We start from the raw sequence: 18,711 nt of genomic DNA, 5'->3' as shown, positions 1-18,711 counted from the left end.
CCAGCGACCGCTCGGGACAAACGCATCCATCCACCCTCAACCCACCTCTCTAAACCCACAGACACATTGAATGCGCGAACCCCATCACCCTCGCGTAGTTTCGGCGTCATTCGTGGCCATGCTGGACTCCGGCGGCGTGAAGGTGCTGAAGGAGGGCGTGCTGGAGAAGCGCAGCGACGGGCTGCTGCAGCTGTGGAAGAAGAAGCGCTGCGTGCTCACCGAGGACGGGCTGATGCTTCACCCGCCCAAGCAACACCACGACGACCACCATCATCACCAGAGCGACACGGGCTGCAAGGTGAAAGAGCTCCACTTCGCCAACATAAAGACCGTGGACTGCGTAGAGAGAAAGGGCAAGTACGTGTACTTCACGGTGGTGATGTCGGAGGGCCGAGAGATTGACTTCAGGTGCCCGCAGGATGAGGGCTGGAACGCGGAGATCACTTTGCAGATGGTCCAGTACAAGAACCGACAAGCCATCTTGGCCGTCAAATCCAGCCGCCAGAAGCAGCAGCTGCTCGTGGTGTCCGCGCAAAAGATGATCCGAAACGCGCAATAGGACACCGGAGAGTCGGTAAGCCTGACCGGAGGGGGTTTGCAGCATGTCTAAAGGGGATATCCCTTGCGTGAAAAGGTGCTGGATGCATTACACCAGAGCAGAGCTTTGATGCACGATCAGATTGTGGATATTTCGTGTCACCTTGTGCGCGTTATCTCGCCTTTACGCGCCTGGAGCGCTTTGTTGCGCACACAGATGCATGCGATTATGCATTTAAAGACTTAATTGCTGAATTACCACCATGCAAGCAAGGAATATCTCCTCAAAGATTATGGAGGGAGTGGGGCAAGTTGTCACAGAGACAGTAGGTCTAATTAAGAGAAACGTTGAACTGGGTTCTCAGGACAAGTAGATTGTTTTTATTTTGTATTTATGTCCGCTTTTTGTACAATACAGTAATTTAGTTTCACCATGTTGCAACAAATGTTATCCTGCAATTTTTGCTGTTTCATGATATTGCTTTTCTCTTTGTTTTTTAGTTTTCTTGGCCAATGGCATATAGTTTTTCCTTAAATGTCATTTCATTTTGTCTTTGTCATTTTGCTTCTCAATATAACTATTTTGAAGTTTTTACTAAAAAAAAAACATGCCAAAATGCTCAATAAGAAAGTATATTTAATGCTTCAAAAAGGTATTCTCAAATCAGTAAAAACACGGGCTTGTCCCACGGGCAGTGTGTTTAGTACGAACGGTATCATTTTTTTTTCTGACTATGATGGAAATGTTAAATCACTTTTTTTGTACCCAAAAATCTTCATTGAAAATCGCTCAACCCTGAGAAATATTCACTGGACTTAAAGGTATGACAACTAGCCCCGGTCTTCCCTATACGTTTATGGCTTGGCGATGTGATCTGCCTTCTGTGCGGCATCATGTTTCTGGCTGTAACAGAAGTGCCACCATCATTTTCCAATTCAGTGCTGTTGCATTTGTCAGTTTTGTGGCCCTGGACATGCAATCAATATCTTCAGGGAGACCTGAAATGCTGATGGGACCCAGATCGGATACTTGTGTGCGTGTGTGTGTGTGTGTGTGTGTGTGTGTGTGTGTGTGTGTGTGTGTGTGTGTGTGTGTGTGTGTGTGTGCAGGGATCATAAAGAGACCACCTCAGCGGGACCCCTGAAAGATGTGTGTCATTGTCGAGTATTGTGTTAAACAGAGGTAAAATGGACATTCACCGGATGATCTTTGCGGACTCTTCTCAAATCCTTGGACCCCCAGCGCTGCCCCAATCCGCCACGTATCCATGGAGACACTCTTCAGGAGTCCATCTTTTTATATATATAGGAGATCTGTCACCATGCAATCTTCTATTTGATTATATTTATTCGTGCATTTTGTTTTTAATAAGGTCATTTTCATATCTGAATGTTGGGGTTGTGTCTCTGAAAGTGCTCATGCTATAATAGTTACAATGTAGCATTTTATGTCATTTTTTTAAAGTTATGAATCTGCCACAAAGTCAGCATTAGTTTTGTTGTTTTTAAGAAAGACATTTTATAGCGTGAAGCCTCCGAGCACCCTACGTCTCCACGGTAACGCGCTCAATCAAGCCACGTGATAAGATGTGTGGGTTGATGGTCTCAGACGCGGAGGCAACTGAGATTCATCCTCCGACACCCGGATTGAGGCGAGCCACTACGCCACCATGAGGATTTGGAGCGCATTGGGAATTGGGTATTCCAGATTGGGGAGGAAAAATAGACATATTTTATACCACTGGTCTTGAAGGTATAGTGGAAATATTTCATTGACTATACTACATTTCTTTTGTTCAAACCAAAGAATGAATTTCATCATTGTAAAATCTATTTGGCGCATCTGTGCCATGTGGGCATGAAATTATCATTTAGAAATAATACTGGTTTAAGGTTACAAACGCCTGCATATTTGAATTATGAAAGGCTATGGACATTAGTCAGCGTAGTCATGTGATGTGAATGAAAAGATGCATATGATCAGGGCCGTTTCTGACCTTGGTACCCTAGACGCGATCGCAATTGTCGGGGGAGTGCTCAGACACGGTGGTGGTGCACAGCAACCGCCTCATCTGGACCCCCACAGGCGACCGCCTAGTTCACTTATGTCTAGAAACGGCCCTGCATACAAGACGAAAATGACTTTCACTTATTTGTTAATTTAACGATCAGTGGCAAGGTTTACATCAGTACAAACACAGTCTCTTTTTATTCATGTCTAAATAAATATGGCATTACACTGATTACGGATTTTGATAGATATTATTACAAACGCCGTTCTTTGTTGGATGCAATGTATGAACTTGAAAGTACCAACACGAATATTGTTCATTTGTCAGAAATGCCCCAATGATCTGTAGAGATATTCAGCCGCTATGGAGATCTATGAACGACTGAGCTGGTGTGTGAAGTGTTGCAGATGTTGAAGATGGTTTTTGATGGAAAGGTATTGTTCCCTAAGCTGATGTAAATGCCCCTTTCATACCTTTTGAAATATACATTCCAGTTCAAGAGAAAACTGCCTCATTGTCTTCGCTTGGTTCAGTGATTTTGAGAGAATTTGTACTGCATGAAGAAAAAACCATGCTGCACACTGTTAGGCCAGAAACACTACACATGCCAGAAATGTACGTCACGTAAATACCATCCCATCCATCGATCCATCCATCTTCAACCGCTTATCCGAAGTCGGGTTGCGGGGGCAGCTGCTCCAGCAGGGGGCCCCAAACTTCCCTATCCTGAGCCACATTAACCAGCTCTGACTGGGGGACCCCGAGGCGTTCCCAGGCCAGTGTGGAGATGTAATCTCTCCACCTAGTCCTGGGTCTTCCCCGAGGCCTCCTCCCAGCTGGACGTCTCTGAAACACCTCCCTAGGGAGGTAGCCAGGGGGCATCCTTACCAGATGCCCAAACCACCTCAACTGACTCCTTTCGACGCAAAGGAGCAGCGGCTCTACTCAGAGCTCCTCACGGATGACTGAGCTCCTCACGGATGACTCTTCACGTAAATACTTGTATGCAAATTGCGAGTGATTGGACGGTGCATTGCCAACCCGCATGCCGGTCGAACATGCTTAATGTGCGTTCATGCACTACTGTGGCGGTAACAAACTTCATTACTCACAGGGGTGATATAGTTGCCTTCAAATATGCGTGCCATTAAACCAAATTTTTTATTTGGTTAAGTTGCTTTAAATGCTTGCACAGAAATATTGTCTTCAGACTGTTGTTCCGCGATGACAGTAATCGACTTGTAATTGAAGCGGACGGTTCACAGTAATCTCGAAGTAGTGACGCTTGTGGCGACATTGAGAATGCAACACATACTTGTGTTGTGTCCTGCATTGTGGTCACATTTTGGCACGCAAAGCATGAAATTGAGCTTGCATAGCTAGAAGCCCCTGCGATCGTGTACTTGAGAGTATGTTTTGATCTTAATGCATTTAAAGTCTGCATTCCTGTTGTACATTCGATAGTACTCAAGGGGTTGATGTGACATTTAACCGGACGTGTTATTATTCATGTAGCTAGTTGAGAACTCTTCAGAGTCTCTTGCTGTTTGCTCTGTGAAGTGCTCACACATCTTCCTGTGCTATAAGAAGTTGTATCCTAGAATAATATTTCACCGTCTGAGCTTTCACTGAGACGACGTGCTGGACATGCATCTATTGGTCTGAACGTACCCACAGAAGCCGGCTAACTTGATTAAAACCCAGACACTAAATCAGAATGAGCAACCGATGCAAGACCACCATGGAGAAGTGTGTGTGTGTGTGTGTGTGTGTGTGTGTGTGTGTGTGTGTGTGTGTGTGTGTGTGTGTGACTTAATACACGTGACCTTTATAGATGAGGACTACTTCAATACTTCATTTTATACAGTATGAATGGTTAACCCAAAAATGAAAAATCATGACATGGAAAACCCATATGCTGTTAATTGTCTCTGAAACACAAACAGACATTAATAAGAATCTTAATGCAGCTCTGCAGCTCTTTTCCGAACAACAACCATTAATAGCGACTACGGCTGTTAAACGCCAAAAAGGGCAAAAACACCCCACAAAAGTAGTCCTTACGAATGATGTACTATATCCCAAGTGTTCTGAAGCCATACGGTAACTTTGTGTGACGAATAGACCGAAATTGAAGTCGTTACTAACTGGAAATCTTCCCCTTCGCCGAAGCTGTGAAATCTCATTTGCGTTCAGGTTCCAAAATGGCACGTTGATACTTCATGAAGGTTAGATGACATTGATAGGAAGGCCATGAACAGTACATTTTTATTTAATAATGCATTAATTCCACAACGTTTAGATCTCTCATCCACACTAAAAATGCGTTTTCCTCCACCGAAAACGATGATGTTGAAACTGAAAATGTATTTGTGATCAGCGAGCATGTGTGCCGTCAGGACCTGGTAGGGTGACTGACAGATGTGACTGTGTGATATGTTGCTGTGTATGCGACTGCCACACTTTTCATGGCTGAGATTCTTTCAAAGGCCTTGCGTTGCATTATGGAAGAGTGTGTATAAATGACAGACTGACTCATTCTGTGCTCACTGCACACACACACACACACACACACACACACACACACACACACAGTTACACACCCAATTATCTATTTTTATGGCCATGCACACCGATTTTTCTCTGTGTCATGAAGTTCTCTGCCAGGGCTGCTGATGTTTACTAACCACATCCGTTTGTCACACTACTGCAGTAAGGGAGTCACAGCCTTTGTGGTATTGCTAGCGGTATTATTGCTTTGTTGAGGGGTGCGCACGTGAGGGATAAAGGCGGCCTATGACGACAGTTCGAGAGAGAGCGAGAATGATGGGCAGCTGCTCTGTGTGTTTATGTTTGTGTGTTTTTGGTTCAGTTTATTATTAAACTATTATTTATTTTGCCAAGCCGGTTCTCGCCTCCTCCTTTCCATTAACCCGCTTTACACTGGTGTCGAAACCCGGAAAGGAGGAGGGATGCTCGTCGCGGAGTCCTCGACACTGCCGTCCACCCAGGGGAGTGCCGATGCCATATTCAGGGGGACGGAGTAACCCGACCGCCTGGAATGCGGAGAACAGCCGCCGTCCGCGAGGCGAGTGGGGACTGGACTACCTGACTCCCTGACGCCTGGAGCGAAGGAGCCGCTGCCAGGGGCGGAGGAGTGCCCTGCCGTCCACCAGAAAGCGAAGGGGTCGAGAAGACCTCCGTCCACGGGGGGAGGAGGGAAGCGACTGCCTGGAGCGGTAGGGCCACTGCTAGGGGCGAAGGAGTGTCCCCACTGGTCACCGAGAACGTGGTGGGGTGTTCAGTCTGTTGGGGGTCAGTCTGACTCCGGTCCACCCGGGGAGGAGCGGCTGCCGTCTGCCTGAGAGGGTGGAGGAGTGATCAGGGACCACGCGACAGCATATCAGAGAACCGGTGAGAGAGTCTTTTTTCCTCTCTCTCTCTCTCTCTCTCTGTTTTTGCCCTCCTGTCTCCTCCCATTTCGAGGAGGAGATGGTGGCTCCCCGGTCTGAGGCAATGCAGGAGGAGTGTAGAGTGGAGGAGGGCGGGGCCGGGCTGGAACAACGCACGCCCGTTCCCCAATCAGCCTGATGGGGGCACATGAGGTATAAAGGTGGCAGGTGACGACAGTTCGAGAGAGAGTTAGAATGACGGGCAGCTGCTCTGTGTGTTTATGTTTGTGTGTTTTTGGTTCAGTTTTATTATTAAACTATTATCTATATTGCCAAGCCGGTTCTCGCCTCCTCCTTTCCCATCTTAACCCCCTTTACAGTTACGCATCTATAAATCTATATTTTAGAAATAGTAAGAGGTTAATTTCCACAAAACCGGTCAAGAAAATGTCCTGGTCCCATTTGTAGAAATCACTGGTTCATTACTTTGCCAGAGCTTCAGCATTGCTACAAAATCAATGTAATTTTCTAATTGCTGTGCAATCGTTTAATCATCATGGCGGTCATTTACAATTAAACTGAAGCTTATTATCAGAGCAGAAGGTGTACGATGGAGAGACTCTCTGAAAACGACCCATAACAGAGCAGCTTCAACACCGAAACATCCAAAACGACCCAAAGAACAAGGATTTAATTGACTTCCTTTTTAGACTTTGTCCACTTTTTAGAGTTTCAGCTATTACTAAAAGCTCTGTGCCAAAATCTAGTGAGCTGCCTTGTTGTCTGCTGCCTATGTGACGCTCCGGTTCTACCCGCTCCGTACGGGACTAGAACCGACGTCTCCGGCATGGGAGGCAGGTGCTCTAACAAGGAGGCTAAAGGCTACAGCCTCTACAGCTATCTACCAGCTGGCTCCCGTTACACCTACACACAGTAGGGTGTTACCTTCTAAGGCAACATCATAACGCCCTACACTGGCAGCAGCTCATGTTGTGCTATCTTTGCAATACTTTAATAACCATAAAACACATTGACACACACACACACACACACACACACACACACACACACACACGCGCGCGCACATACATAACAATACTTTTCTGTATTGAATAAGATTGTTTACAAGCGTGTTTATAATTTCCATTTCTCTTGTTCATCATCTTGGATGATATTTTTCTCTGTGCTTGTTGCAATGCTACGATCCCTTCACACGCTGTCTAGCTAGGTGTCTTATTAGGGTTTGAAACAGGGCAATAATTAGGTTTTAGCTCCAGATACTTTTTCTGGCCAAACTGCTATTTACGACAACCCTCGTGAGTGTCTGCTGATGATTATTACATTAACCAAATTACATTAGCTGCTAGTTAGAGATTGGCCAAAGAGGGTCGTGAAAGGATATTTGTTATGAGCGATGAAAGAGTGGACCAAGACACGTCGGGTATGTTCTCTTCCTGTGCTTGTTGGAAATCATCTGCCAGTCAGATGAGACACAGTCACTGTGTTTTGGGTTTTACAGGCAATAAAACAAACATCAAATGGGCCCTGAAAACTTTATGCAACTACTTATCATGAACTGCTTATTTGAAACAGACACAAATATTCTATCTTCAGTGGCCGACTAGTTATAGCTTAGCTTATCCTAAAATGTTTCATTATATACTTGTTCCAATGCATATGTACTTTCTTTTGTATTTTATTTATGTCTTTTCCATATATTGAAAGTTAACTGGGGGCTGTCGAGTTACAAAAAAAACTTAAAAGTAGTCCATATGACTAGTATGCTATATTCCAAGCCTTTTGAAGTCAAGGAACAGCCCAAAATGTACAACCTGGTCGCATAAAATCACATTACTATATTATATGTACATTTTTGCTCAATTATTTTTACCTGGCATGTTTTTTTTTATGCATCACAACAGTGTCCTGGTAAAATGAACACTAGAGGCGCTAAAACAACAATGACTATTTATTCACTTTCACACAAATCACGGGTAAAACGGCAGATTATCAGTTCATAAACACTCTGTTCCTCACACAATGTTATCATTACACAACCAATCACATTTACAAGCTACAGTGGTTTAATCCATGTCTTCAGAAGAGATTATGATGGGTGTGGGCGAGAAACAGATCAATATTTAAGTACTTTTTTACTCTCAATCTCCACTTTCACTTTCACATGTGAAAGTGGAGATTTCGTTTTCTTTTATGTCATTTTTGGAGCTACAAAGGTCTGATCACCATTCACTTGTATTGTATGGACCTACAGAGCTGAAATATTCCTCTAGAAAATTTAAAAAAAGAAAGTCACACATCTGAGAGAATTTTCGTTTTTTGGGTGAACTTTCCTTTTAAGCTTTTAGGAAGGCAAGTCCGTTTGATGGAGCATTAACCTTACAAACCTCATCTGTTTGGGAAAACATTTACCTCTTACAAGAATGTCTCCACGGTAACATAGTTTGTATCAAATCAAGTCGTCATTCGCTAATGTGTTCGTGTTCCATGGATCAAAGTCAGTCATACACGTTTGGAACAACATGAGGGTGAGTAAATAACACTATTTTCATTTTTTGGGTGAACTATTTCTTTAAATCGTCCGTGTCCTAAACCTTGACTGTCATGATACCAGTTTTTGAGTCTGTAATGGGTGAATGATCCTGAGAGAACAGACGGCCCTTTCTCTCTCTCTGTCCCAGTCTGCACCTGTTCCAGCCACGCTGGATTCAGTCACACCAGTCTTCATTAGCACAGCTGCTGCGGCTCCTCAAACCACAGACAGGAAGTCAGATTACAGACCCAAATCAAGCGCTGGTGACGGTGTGTGCAAGTGGCCTGAATGAGACGCATCATGCTGATCATTTACACCAGTGTGGAGGCACTCAGTTCAGCAGACTTATCTCTTGAGGAAATATAGAAATACGGCTCTATTAGAGGTTTTGATATTTGTATTTATTGTTTTATTTTTTATTTTTACACACACATATATAATACTATAGTAAAAATTATATAATTATTATATATATTTAATTAGAACATACAATATTAATAATATTCATAATTAATGTAATAACTTGATTATATATGCAAATAACATATAATAATATTTTTCTAAAATAAATTAGACAAATAAATAGTGTAATATATCTCCGATTCATAAATATATTTGTTTATGAATACAGTGTAATATACACACTAACATATAGAAATGTTTTTATATGGTTATATATTAATATAATAAAATATTATATATTTGAATACATATATTTAATTGTTATATATATTCAAATAAAACAATATTATAATTTATGCATAATTACCTTTATTTGTAATATATAATGCTATATATGTTTTACATTATGTATTATAAATATATTAAAATATTAGATATTTATAAATATTTAAATATTTGATTTTAATAAAAATATATTTCAGCAATAAATATTAAATTTTAATGTACAAATCTAATACTTTTTATAATATTTAATATACATATATATATATATATTAATATATAATATGTAATGTATAATATTATAATTTATATTTAAATATATTTCAAATGAAATAATACTAAATGACATTTAATTAAAATATAAAATATATACATTTATATACTAATTTGAGCCAAAAGTTGCTGTGCATTTTGCGGCGCTGTTTTGTGGTCCGTTCTGCATAATGTGGCGGCTAATCGCAGGGTTGACGGTTCGATTCCTAGCCCACGTGACTCCACATGCCGAAGTGTCCTTGGGCAAGACACTGAACCCCAAGTTGCTCCCAATGGCAGGCTAGCACCTTGAATAGCAGCTCTGCCGCCATTGATGCGTGTGTGTGTGAATGGGTGATTGGGACGCAGTGTAAAGCGCTTTGGTAACCTCAAAGGTTAAAAAAAAGTGCTATATAAGTGCAGAACATTTACCATTTCTTTTCTCACATTAACCCAGGCCTTCATTTATTTTAGGCCATTTTCAAATGCCTTTTATGTCTCCATTTTACTGCTTTAGTCTCGTCCCAGACCCAGACTTTCAACAATAAACTATGAAAATAAAACACGAAAATCAATATTTTATTTGGTATCATTTCCAGTTTCGCCAAATTAACCGAAAGCCTGAAAATATTATTTAATTGTGTGTAATAAGGATGCATAAGCTGTTAGCTATGAAATAGCTGCCGAAGTTGAAAAAACACCCATAATACTGTGCAGTATGCAGCATGTTAGTATTCTGTTCAAGTTTACAGTAGAAAAAGTCACACTGTACAGTAAGTTGGCAGTGATGTCTTGGCTGTTGTCTGCCAGCTGAAAACATTTTGAGAAACCGCAGCACATGCTGCCAATCAGAGATCAAAGAGGTGGAAGTGGATTAGACGGGGGTGAGGGTGGCGTCCTGGTGCATGCTGGGAGATGGAGATAGAGCAGAGGAGGTCATTAGGCTTAACCAAGAGCCCTCTAAAAAAACATCAGTTCCACACACACACATATGTTGGTTTGACTATATTATAGCGTAAGCCAGAGCAACAAGTGAGATGCTATGCGGCGATGTTGATGTTTTCTGAGCGAATTATGTATTCACATGGCTCGCTGAGGAGTCTATATATGCACATCTATATAAGTTCTATAGGATTATACTATATTTGATTAAATGTGTTCCCATCGTAGTTTATTCACATGTTGTCTCGCCAAATAAAACATTTCGTGCACCTCAGATGAGCGGATGTTTTATGTATGCACATTTTGGAAAGTGTATGTGGCAGGGCGGATGGCGGGGCCAGTTCGTTATTCCTCACGCCTGGCCCCCTAATCAGGCTAATTACCCCTCGAGAGGGATAAGAGCCGACTGAAGACGGCAGTGCGACACAGAGAGACATTTACGGACAGCTGTCCGACACCTGTTTGTGTGTCTTTTTGGTTGAGTTTTATATTAAACTATTATTTATTTTGTCAAGCCGGTTCTTACCTCCTCCTTTTCCTTTAACCATATTTACACTGGTGCCGAAACCCGGGAAGGAGGGGGGATGCGCCGTAGTGGAGTCCTTGCCACTACCATCCACCCCAATGGAGCTGCCGTGGCCATCTGCGGGGGGACGGAGGAGCCGACCGCGAAGGGAGAAGGGGCTCCTAGCCGACCATCTGGAGTGGTCCGGGCTACTGCCAGCCGCTAAACGCGGCGAGGTTGTGACGACCGCTGACCGCGAGCGGGTAGGGGCTCCCGTCCGATCGCCCAGAGGGGGAGAAACGCTGCCAGGGGCATGGGAGACCCCTTCTGTTTCCCGAGAGCGTGGTGGGACGTTCTGTCCAACAGGGGCCGGAAGACTGTCTTCGATCCGCCCAGGAATGCGCGTCTGCTCCGTTGCATAGTATATTTGCATCTTGATGTTTCCATCCAGCATTTCCCCAGCTGAAAACAGGTGCTAATCAAGCTTGTTTTCTTTTATTCTGAAAGAGCTGAAAGACTATATTGACTTTCAGCAGGGGGCAGTAAGTGCAACTCCAGCTGTACAGAGAACAAACAACACTCAGGCTTGCTTTAAGCAACAGCGCAAGATAAGATGCATTCAATCACAGCGAATGGAGTGCAATTCCTAACGCAGGGATCTCGAGAATTGTTTCAACTACTTTTAACCTAACACGGTGTATGACATGATGCAACCAATGTCATCTGACATGTGTGTGCATCCTCAGAAAAGCCCTTACAATAAGTCTATCTCAGACAGATTGACGAATTCAGTAGCAAAATGGTTTGCCAATGGAAATAAACAATATATTGACTTCTAAAGCCACTTTCTGAATTGTCTTATCAATGCATTACTCGTCTGATGATCTTCCAGGACAGTTTGGTCCCCTAAGTATAGCTTAATAACACACACACACACACACACACACAAGGACAATTAAATCATTCACACAGCGCTCTAGTCAAACGTCTGGCTATCTCAGAGAGCCAACAAACTCGTGACACTGAACATCTGTTATCTGGACAGAGATCTACTGAGCTACAGGAAGACCTCTAAATATCACCCTGTCTTGAGAGAGATTGTGTGTTTATAACAGCTATATGCCAGTAAAGTTCATACACACACATTGTTCAGCACCTGCTGCGAGACATGCGGAGCCGAGAGGAGATTTGTGGCTCTTCTCGGCACAAGCTCCGGCGCCAGACTTTAGCAGAGCCCGTCCCGTCACCACCGGCAATAAACCGCTTGACTACCTTTCACCTAGTTTTCTCACTCGTTCTCTTTAGTTGCTCAGTTTCAAAACCTAGTAAGCTGCCTAACTGTCTATTGTCTACATATGAAGCGGAAATGGAACGTCGTAAGTGACTCATTTGCAAACGTATTTTTCCTCTTATTCTTCCATAGGGATATTTAGAAACAATATTTTAATTTTAAGGCAAAATGCTCTGATATATGCACAAAGAAAAGTAGTTTGAAAGTGTAAGGAGACCGACCGAGCTCTTTTGCAGCGCTTTGTTTACTGTGATTCTCTGATTGGTTGATTTTCCCCCTCAGGATTATGGGTAGTGTAGTTCTTCACCAGGAGATCCGCTATTAAACGCACACGTATGGCTTCAACAGAAGTATATACCATTAATTAGCTTCCTCAGCGCTCACGGTAGGGTCTGTCTGTAAAGGTTTGTAAGTTACCGTCAAAAATCAATTTGCTTTATCAAACAACATATTACTCTAAAGTACATCAAAATACATAGCATGCACAACTTTTGAGTAAAATAGCCTATTAGCAATGGCCAAGAAGTATGAAGGCATACAGTAGAATGAATGGTTATAGAAATATAGACATGTTTGCATTTGTCACTGTGACATTATTTGTTCCACTAATAATATGGTGAGTCCATCAACTAATTTTTTTTCCCTCCATCTTTTCACAGACTGGCGTTTCTATGGAAACAAAGAGCGAGAGGCCGGCCCGGGTTTGATGGAGCGCTTTCATACAGCGATGCTTTCTATATGAATTATATAGCTCTGTCATCTTACTGTATGTTACCAACTGTCTTCATTTGTTTCCAAGAAATGTAGGGGAAACATAGGAAGCAAAGTTGAGGCTTAAACCTGATATGTAAAATACTTTCTCCTATCCAAAGATTTATATGCAACTATAATAAGCCATTCATAGGTACATTTCCTCAAAAACTGTAAGTATCTGTCTTTTGATGGCAAAATGCCTCTGTTTGTTTAGAGCAACCCGCTCAGGCGCGCCCCAACAATATTACTCAACCAATGGCGTGAGTTTGGGGCGGGACTATCTCTGTGTTTGACCAGTGGCAGACGGGGGCGTACTCAGAAAACAACGTTTAATTTTGCACATTTGGTGTCGCAGAAATGACATCAGCTTTAAAAGAGAACTCCACTAAAAGGAATATTCCAGGTTCAATGCATCGAAAGCATATGTGCAATAATATTGATTACCACAAAAATTAAATTTGACTCAGTGAGGCACTTACAATGGAAGTCAATGGGGCCAATCCGTAAACGTTAAAATACTCACCGTTTCAAAAGTATAGACACAAGACATAAACAATATGTGTGTAAACATGATTTTAGTGTGATAAAATCACTTACTAACCTTTTCTGTGTAAAGTTTTAGCCAATTTTACAACTTCGTTGCCATGACGATGCAAGGTCTACTATCGCTAAAACCCTGAAACAACTGTAAAAATGATGATTTAAACAACTTTAAAGCTCATGTAATACATGAGTTTAACTTTAGAATTCATGCATGTGCGTTTATACAATTATAAGCTTTTTAAACACCCCGAAAATTGGCCCCATTCACTTCCATTGTAAGTGCCTCACTGTAACCTCGTTCTTTGCTTTGGTGAGAAATGTAGGGACGAGTCCAAATGCATTTTTGTGGTAATCAACATTATGCCACAAATACTGTCGATTGAGCTTAACTTGTATTGAACCCGGAATATTCCTTCAAGTCTACAGAGTTATGAAAGAGCGATCTCAGAGCAATAACGCTGTCCTCTGGAACAGCGGCGTAGCATCAGGTGTGCAAATGGCACCCAAAACCAGCACAACTAAATGATGGTGCATTGACAGGAAGATGACAGTTCGATACATGAATACTGAATTAATAATTGCATGGCTAAAAAAGAATTTAACAATGCAATGGTTGTCAATGTTACATGATGTCACTTTATTGTGGTTCAGACCTTGCTTACCCTGTTTTCATTATGTTAATAACATCCAAATGTTGATATATACTGTATGTGCGCTTCATTCACATTTCTGTTGGAGCAGTGAGAATATATGAGACTAAACAGTAACGGACATTAGATATGAAATGTATAAGATTATATTCAGCCACCTTTTAGACTGAAATCTGTATTTTATGAGTTTACAATACAGCTGATAATGCGGGCAGCAGCTGTGGGGTAAATATCATTTAAGCACACACAACATTTGGTATACGTGCTGAACGCTGAACAGATAATCCAGTCCATCATTGGTAAAGAGGAAGTAGATGATTTGCAGACGTTTCTCAAATGTATTCATTGTCCTTTTATAACACTCTTGTCATCTGTCATTCTCAGGACTGCCCCGGGTCACCATCCTCATAGTAAGATGCCTTTGATTTAGCCTCTTACTACGGTGTAGAAATATGGATACTAGCATTGTTTAGATCATTTGGTCTTGTGAGAATTTGATGGCAGACTTCTGACTCAAGGGCTTGTGTGTGTGTGTGTGTGTGTGTGTGTGTGTGTGTGTGTGAGCGACGTGGGATGTAGGATGTGCTGAGAAACACACAATGCAGTTGATCAGTTCAAGTAGTTGTGAATTAGCTGCAGATCGTGCTGGGCTGCAATCGGGCAGTACACATGTGAAACGCTCACAATCACAAATACAAACAATATGTTTACATTTTAAATATCCTCATTGGGGCAGATTGCTTAAGTTTATTTATCTCTTTGTATATTGATTGACAGATTCAACTGTGAATCAGCTTGTGACTTCTTCAGTTTAATATCAAGCTAGCGGACCCTTTTTCAAGAGCACTAACGCTAAGTACAACACTAACGCGTTAAATCATACGTGCAAAGTCAACGTCTGCGTCCTGTTATATAGTCCAGCCCCTGTCAAGCACCAGTGATCTAAACAAAAACAGCTAGTATAAGTGGAAAAAACAAAGTGAGTGGTGGTGGCGGTGTAGTGGGCTAAAGCACATAACTGGTAATCGGGAGGTTGCTGGTTCAATCCCCACAGCCACCACCATTGTGTCCTTGAGCAAGGCACTTAACTCCTGGTTGTTCCGGGGGGATTGTCCCTGTAATAAGTGCTCTGTAAGGCGCTGTGGATAAAAGCATCTGCCAAATGCATAAATGTAATTGGATGTGCATGCCCCCCAAAATTTAGGTGATATATTAAACAATACATTTTCATATATGGAAATCTAGTGTATACATGAACCATGTATGGCTATATATTGATACATATAATATATATATATAGCAATACAAAAACTGTCCTACATTTTTACATGTAATAGCTTTATTAATATACACAAATCATTTCTCTTTCATTAGTTATTGCATGGGTTTACATACAACAATAAATGTCTCAAAAATATATTCCCAATATGCCTACAAAGGTCCACAATTCTTTATAGATACAGTAAAATGAAGACATAAATGTAAATTCAGTGACCGATTTGCTTTTCATAGTATTTCAAAATCTACATCCATTTTTGTTTTTACATTTTTTTACACATTAATATATATATACAGTATATATATATACATATATATATATATTATACCACAGTTAGTTCCGGTCCTCGAATCTGATTGGACGAGAGACGTTCCATGAGCACTGATGGTGTGACATCATCAGCACTCGGACTCTTCACTGTGTGTGTGTATCACTCCGCTTGTGTTCGTGCTGCTCTAAACTAAAGTGTATCTGTTAGGAGTTACTGGCTTTATTTTTTAAATGACATATGATAGCCAGCAGGTGGTGGTAAAAGATAATTTTTGTGTGTAATATGAGCAAGTTGGTGACGTAAAGTGAATCTGTTAGTCATTGTTTACATAGAACAGTGCTCCGTGATTGCTTGTATTACTACTACATTTCCAAAGCTAGGCAATAGCTTTAAACAGCTTTAAACGGACAACTTCAGGATTAAGGCTCATCACAGCTGAGAGACACAACAGACTGATTTATTACAGAACTCATGTGCTTGCCTTTTATTGGAGTTTCCACATTGGATACATACTGTTTAAAATGGGAGGACATCGCTGTTTCTATAGTGAATGACTTTTGCGCACTGGCTACCCCAAAATAGAGAGTAATACCTCCGATTGGATGTCTATTTTCCTCTGAGAAAGCTGATCTTCAGAAAGCTGACAGCAACTCTGACTGGGTGTGGCAACAGGTGATCGCACACACTCCATCTCTCTCTCTCTCTCTCTCTCTCTCTCTCTCACAGACACACACACACATACTTGTTTATCCAATAACTTGTTCGAAACAGCACAAGCCGTGATACTATTTCTGAAGTGACATTTTTGAATTACTAACAAAGTCTTGGATGCATCAGTTGTTTTGAACCAGCAACGGCAGATTCTGATCTGTTGCGTAAGAAAGTAGTTCCATGCACAAATGTGTTTTTATGACCGTACTCGGTTTTTCCTATTTTTTTTTAAGTGACTTGTTCATTGATATTGCTTATATACTGTTGGATATAAGCAATATCACACTCACAGTCGTGCTATATGGCCCTATATCAGCACTGCTGTAATTACCAACGGCACTCGGCCTGTGGCCGAATCACAGCAATGCTGATGTAGGGCCATATTGCACTCTTGCTCGTTTGATATAATCAGAGAGCATAATGAGGGAACACAGACAATGTGACATTATACCAAAACCAGCCTGAAACTGCCAGAACATCTTTCTCATACATAGAGAAATATACAGCGAGGCCCAAAAGTTAAAAATCACAGTATTTTGCCATTTAATCCTAAAGTTTTAGGATTTAGAATGACATCAAATGAAGAAGAAATATTCTGTTCTGCTTTTGGGCCATTAATCAAATGCAAATGAGTGACATTGACTATATGAACTTCTTTGTAAAGCAAACAATTGCATGAAAGCATACAAGGGGGCTCTATTTTCGTGCGCGCTAAGCGCAGCACAACACGCAACGTTGAGAGTGATAATTCCATGTGCACGTTTTGTACCAGTGCAAAGCGCAAGCGGCTGTGTACGGGAGTGTTTGCGCTATCTGTGGGTGTATGCACGCAAACTGTGGATGTATTGTACATTCATTAAGTGGTGCAATTAGCTATTTTCCTGAGAAATGTGTAATTGCGCAAAGTTTCAGTAGCACGTCTGTTTTCAGCGCAAAGTCTAAACTCTGTTCCTACAATTGCAGTTTGTAGATTCCACCAGCAGGTGGTGATAAAGTTCATGTTGAAAAGTTTCAATTATTATTATGTTCTATTTACAATTGTTTTTATTTATTATTTGTATTGGTATTTTTCCACCTGTTGCCATAAAGTGAATTTTAATTCAATGCAAAAGATGCCGGTGGAAGAGTTTGAAGAGGGTAAAATATAATTTTTTTTGACCACTTCATTATTTTGATTATATTGGAGCATGTGGTGGGGGGCTGAGAGACCTCAGAATGACCTATAAATATTATTTTAATATCTAAAAAACCAAAGCAGTACAAACAAAATGTTTACAGCACAAATCAGCACAAACAAAGCACAAACGATTGAGCTTATTTTGGATGAATTTAGAGCATGTGTGGGGGTTAAGTGACCTCAAAATGACCTATAAATATCATTCAGTGAGTAATATTTTAAAAACCGAAGCAGCACAAACGAAACTTTTACCGGCACAAACCAGCACAAAAGTGCACAAGCACATGAGACTATTTGGGGTTAATTTGGAGCATGTGGGGGGCTAAGTGACCTCAAAATGACCTATAAATATTCTTTAAATATCTAAAAAACCGAAACAACACAAACGATTGAGACTATTTTGCCGACGTTTTGCATTGGGTGGGGGGCCAACATCACTCAGGTTATTTTTGTTTAGTTTGAAGTAATTTGAATAATGTTTTTGAATGTTTCAATAAATGAATTTAATTTTTCAAAATCAAAATCGACCCGTCAAAGTGAAGAGCATGCCGAAACGATCACAGTTAATATTGGCCATGATTTGTGTGTAACTTGATCAATATGATTAATAATACTTTCATTCTCTATAATGTAACGGATAATTTAACTCCAAATCCCCATTTTGGAGTTAAATTACTGTCAAAGAAATATGCCTGATATTCAGCAAGGACGTAGTTAATGCACAAAAGAACTTAAGTGCATATTTCTATTCTTCTAATCCATTGCAAACAATCCATTTACACTAACAACTTCTTATGAATGTGCTGTCTTTGTTTATATCGCTGGTGCTTGACAAGGAATGGACTATATAATAGGATGCAGATGCTGCAATAACTGGAGAAGAACCTCAGAATTAAACTGCACTTGACCCATCCCATTATCACTTTGTGCACGCAGTCTCACCAAACCCACTTGCGCCTAGACTTGCTGCATGCTTGCACAAAAATACTCTGCACTTATCACTTACGGCTCTTAAAATAGGACCCATCATTCTCTTTGGAACATTCTCAAATCATGCTGTTAACATGATCGTCAAGTTGTGTTTGTGCAAGCTCCAATGCATGCTGTCATTAAAGCAAAACAGCAAGGTACTAAATACTAAGAAATGCTTAAATTGTTATG

At 41.2% G+C, this 18,711-nt stretch overlaps 1 protein-coding gene across 2 annotated transcripts; it reads left to right on the top strand.

Annotated features, from left to right (window-relative positions):
• Window positions 1-12,895, top strand: LOC127639156 (pleckstrin homology-like domain family A member 1). 2 transcript variants are annotated; one of them, XM_052121031.1, is made up of 2 exons: window positions 1-574; window positions 12,826-12,895. In XM_052121031.1, exon 1 carries the CDS (start codon window positions 71-73, stop codon window positions 557-559), a length of 489 nt encoding a protein of 162 aa, XP_051976991.1. In that variant the 5' UTR covers window positions 1-70; the 3' UTR covers window positions 560-574; window positions 12,826-12,895. The 2 variants fall into 2 exon arrangements, with proteins under 2 accessions (XP_051976991.1, XP_051976992.1); XM_052121032.1 differs by lacking the exon at window positions 12,826-12,895 and adding an exon at window positions 1,648-3,043.
• The last annotated feature ends 5,816 nt before the right edge of the window (window positions 12,896-18,711 follow it).

Source organism: Xyrauchen texanus, chromosome 47, assembly GCF_025860055.1.
Source record: "Xyrauchen texanus isolate HMW12.3.18 chromosome 47, RBS_HiC_50CHRs, whole genome shotgun sequence".
In the NCBI taxonomy this organism is placed as follows: Eukaryota; Metazoa; Chordata; class Actinopteri; order Cypriniformes; family Catostomidae; genus Xyrauchen; species Xyrauchen texanus.
This window is presented reverse-complemented; position numbering and strand designations above follow the sequence as displayed.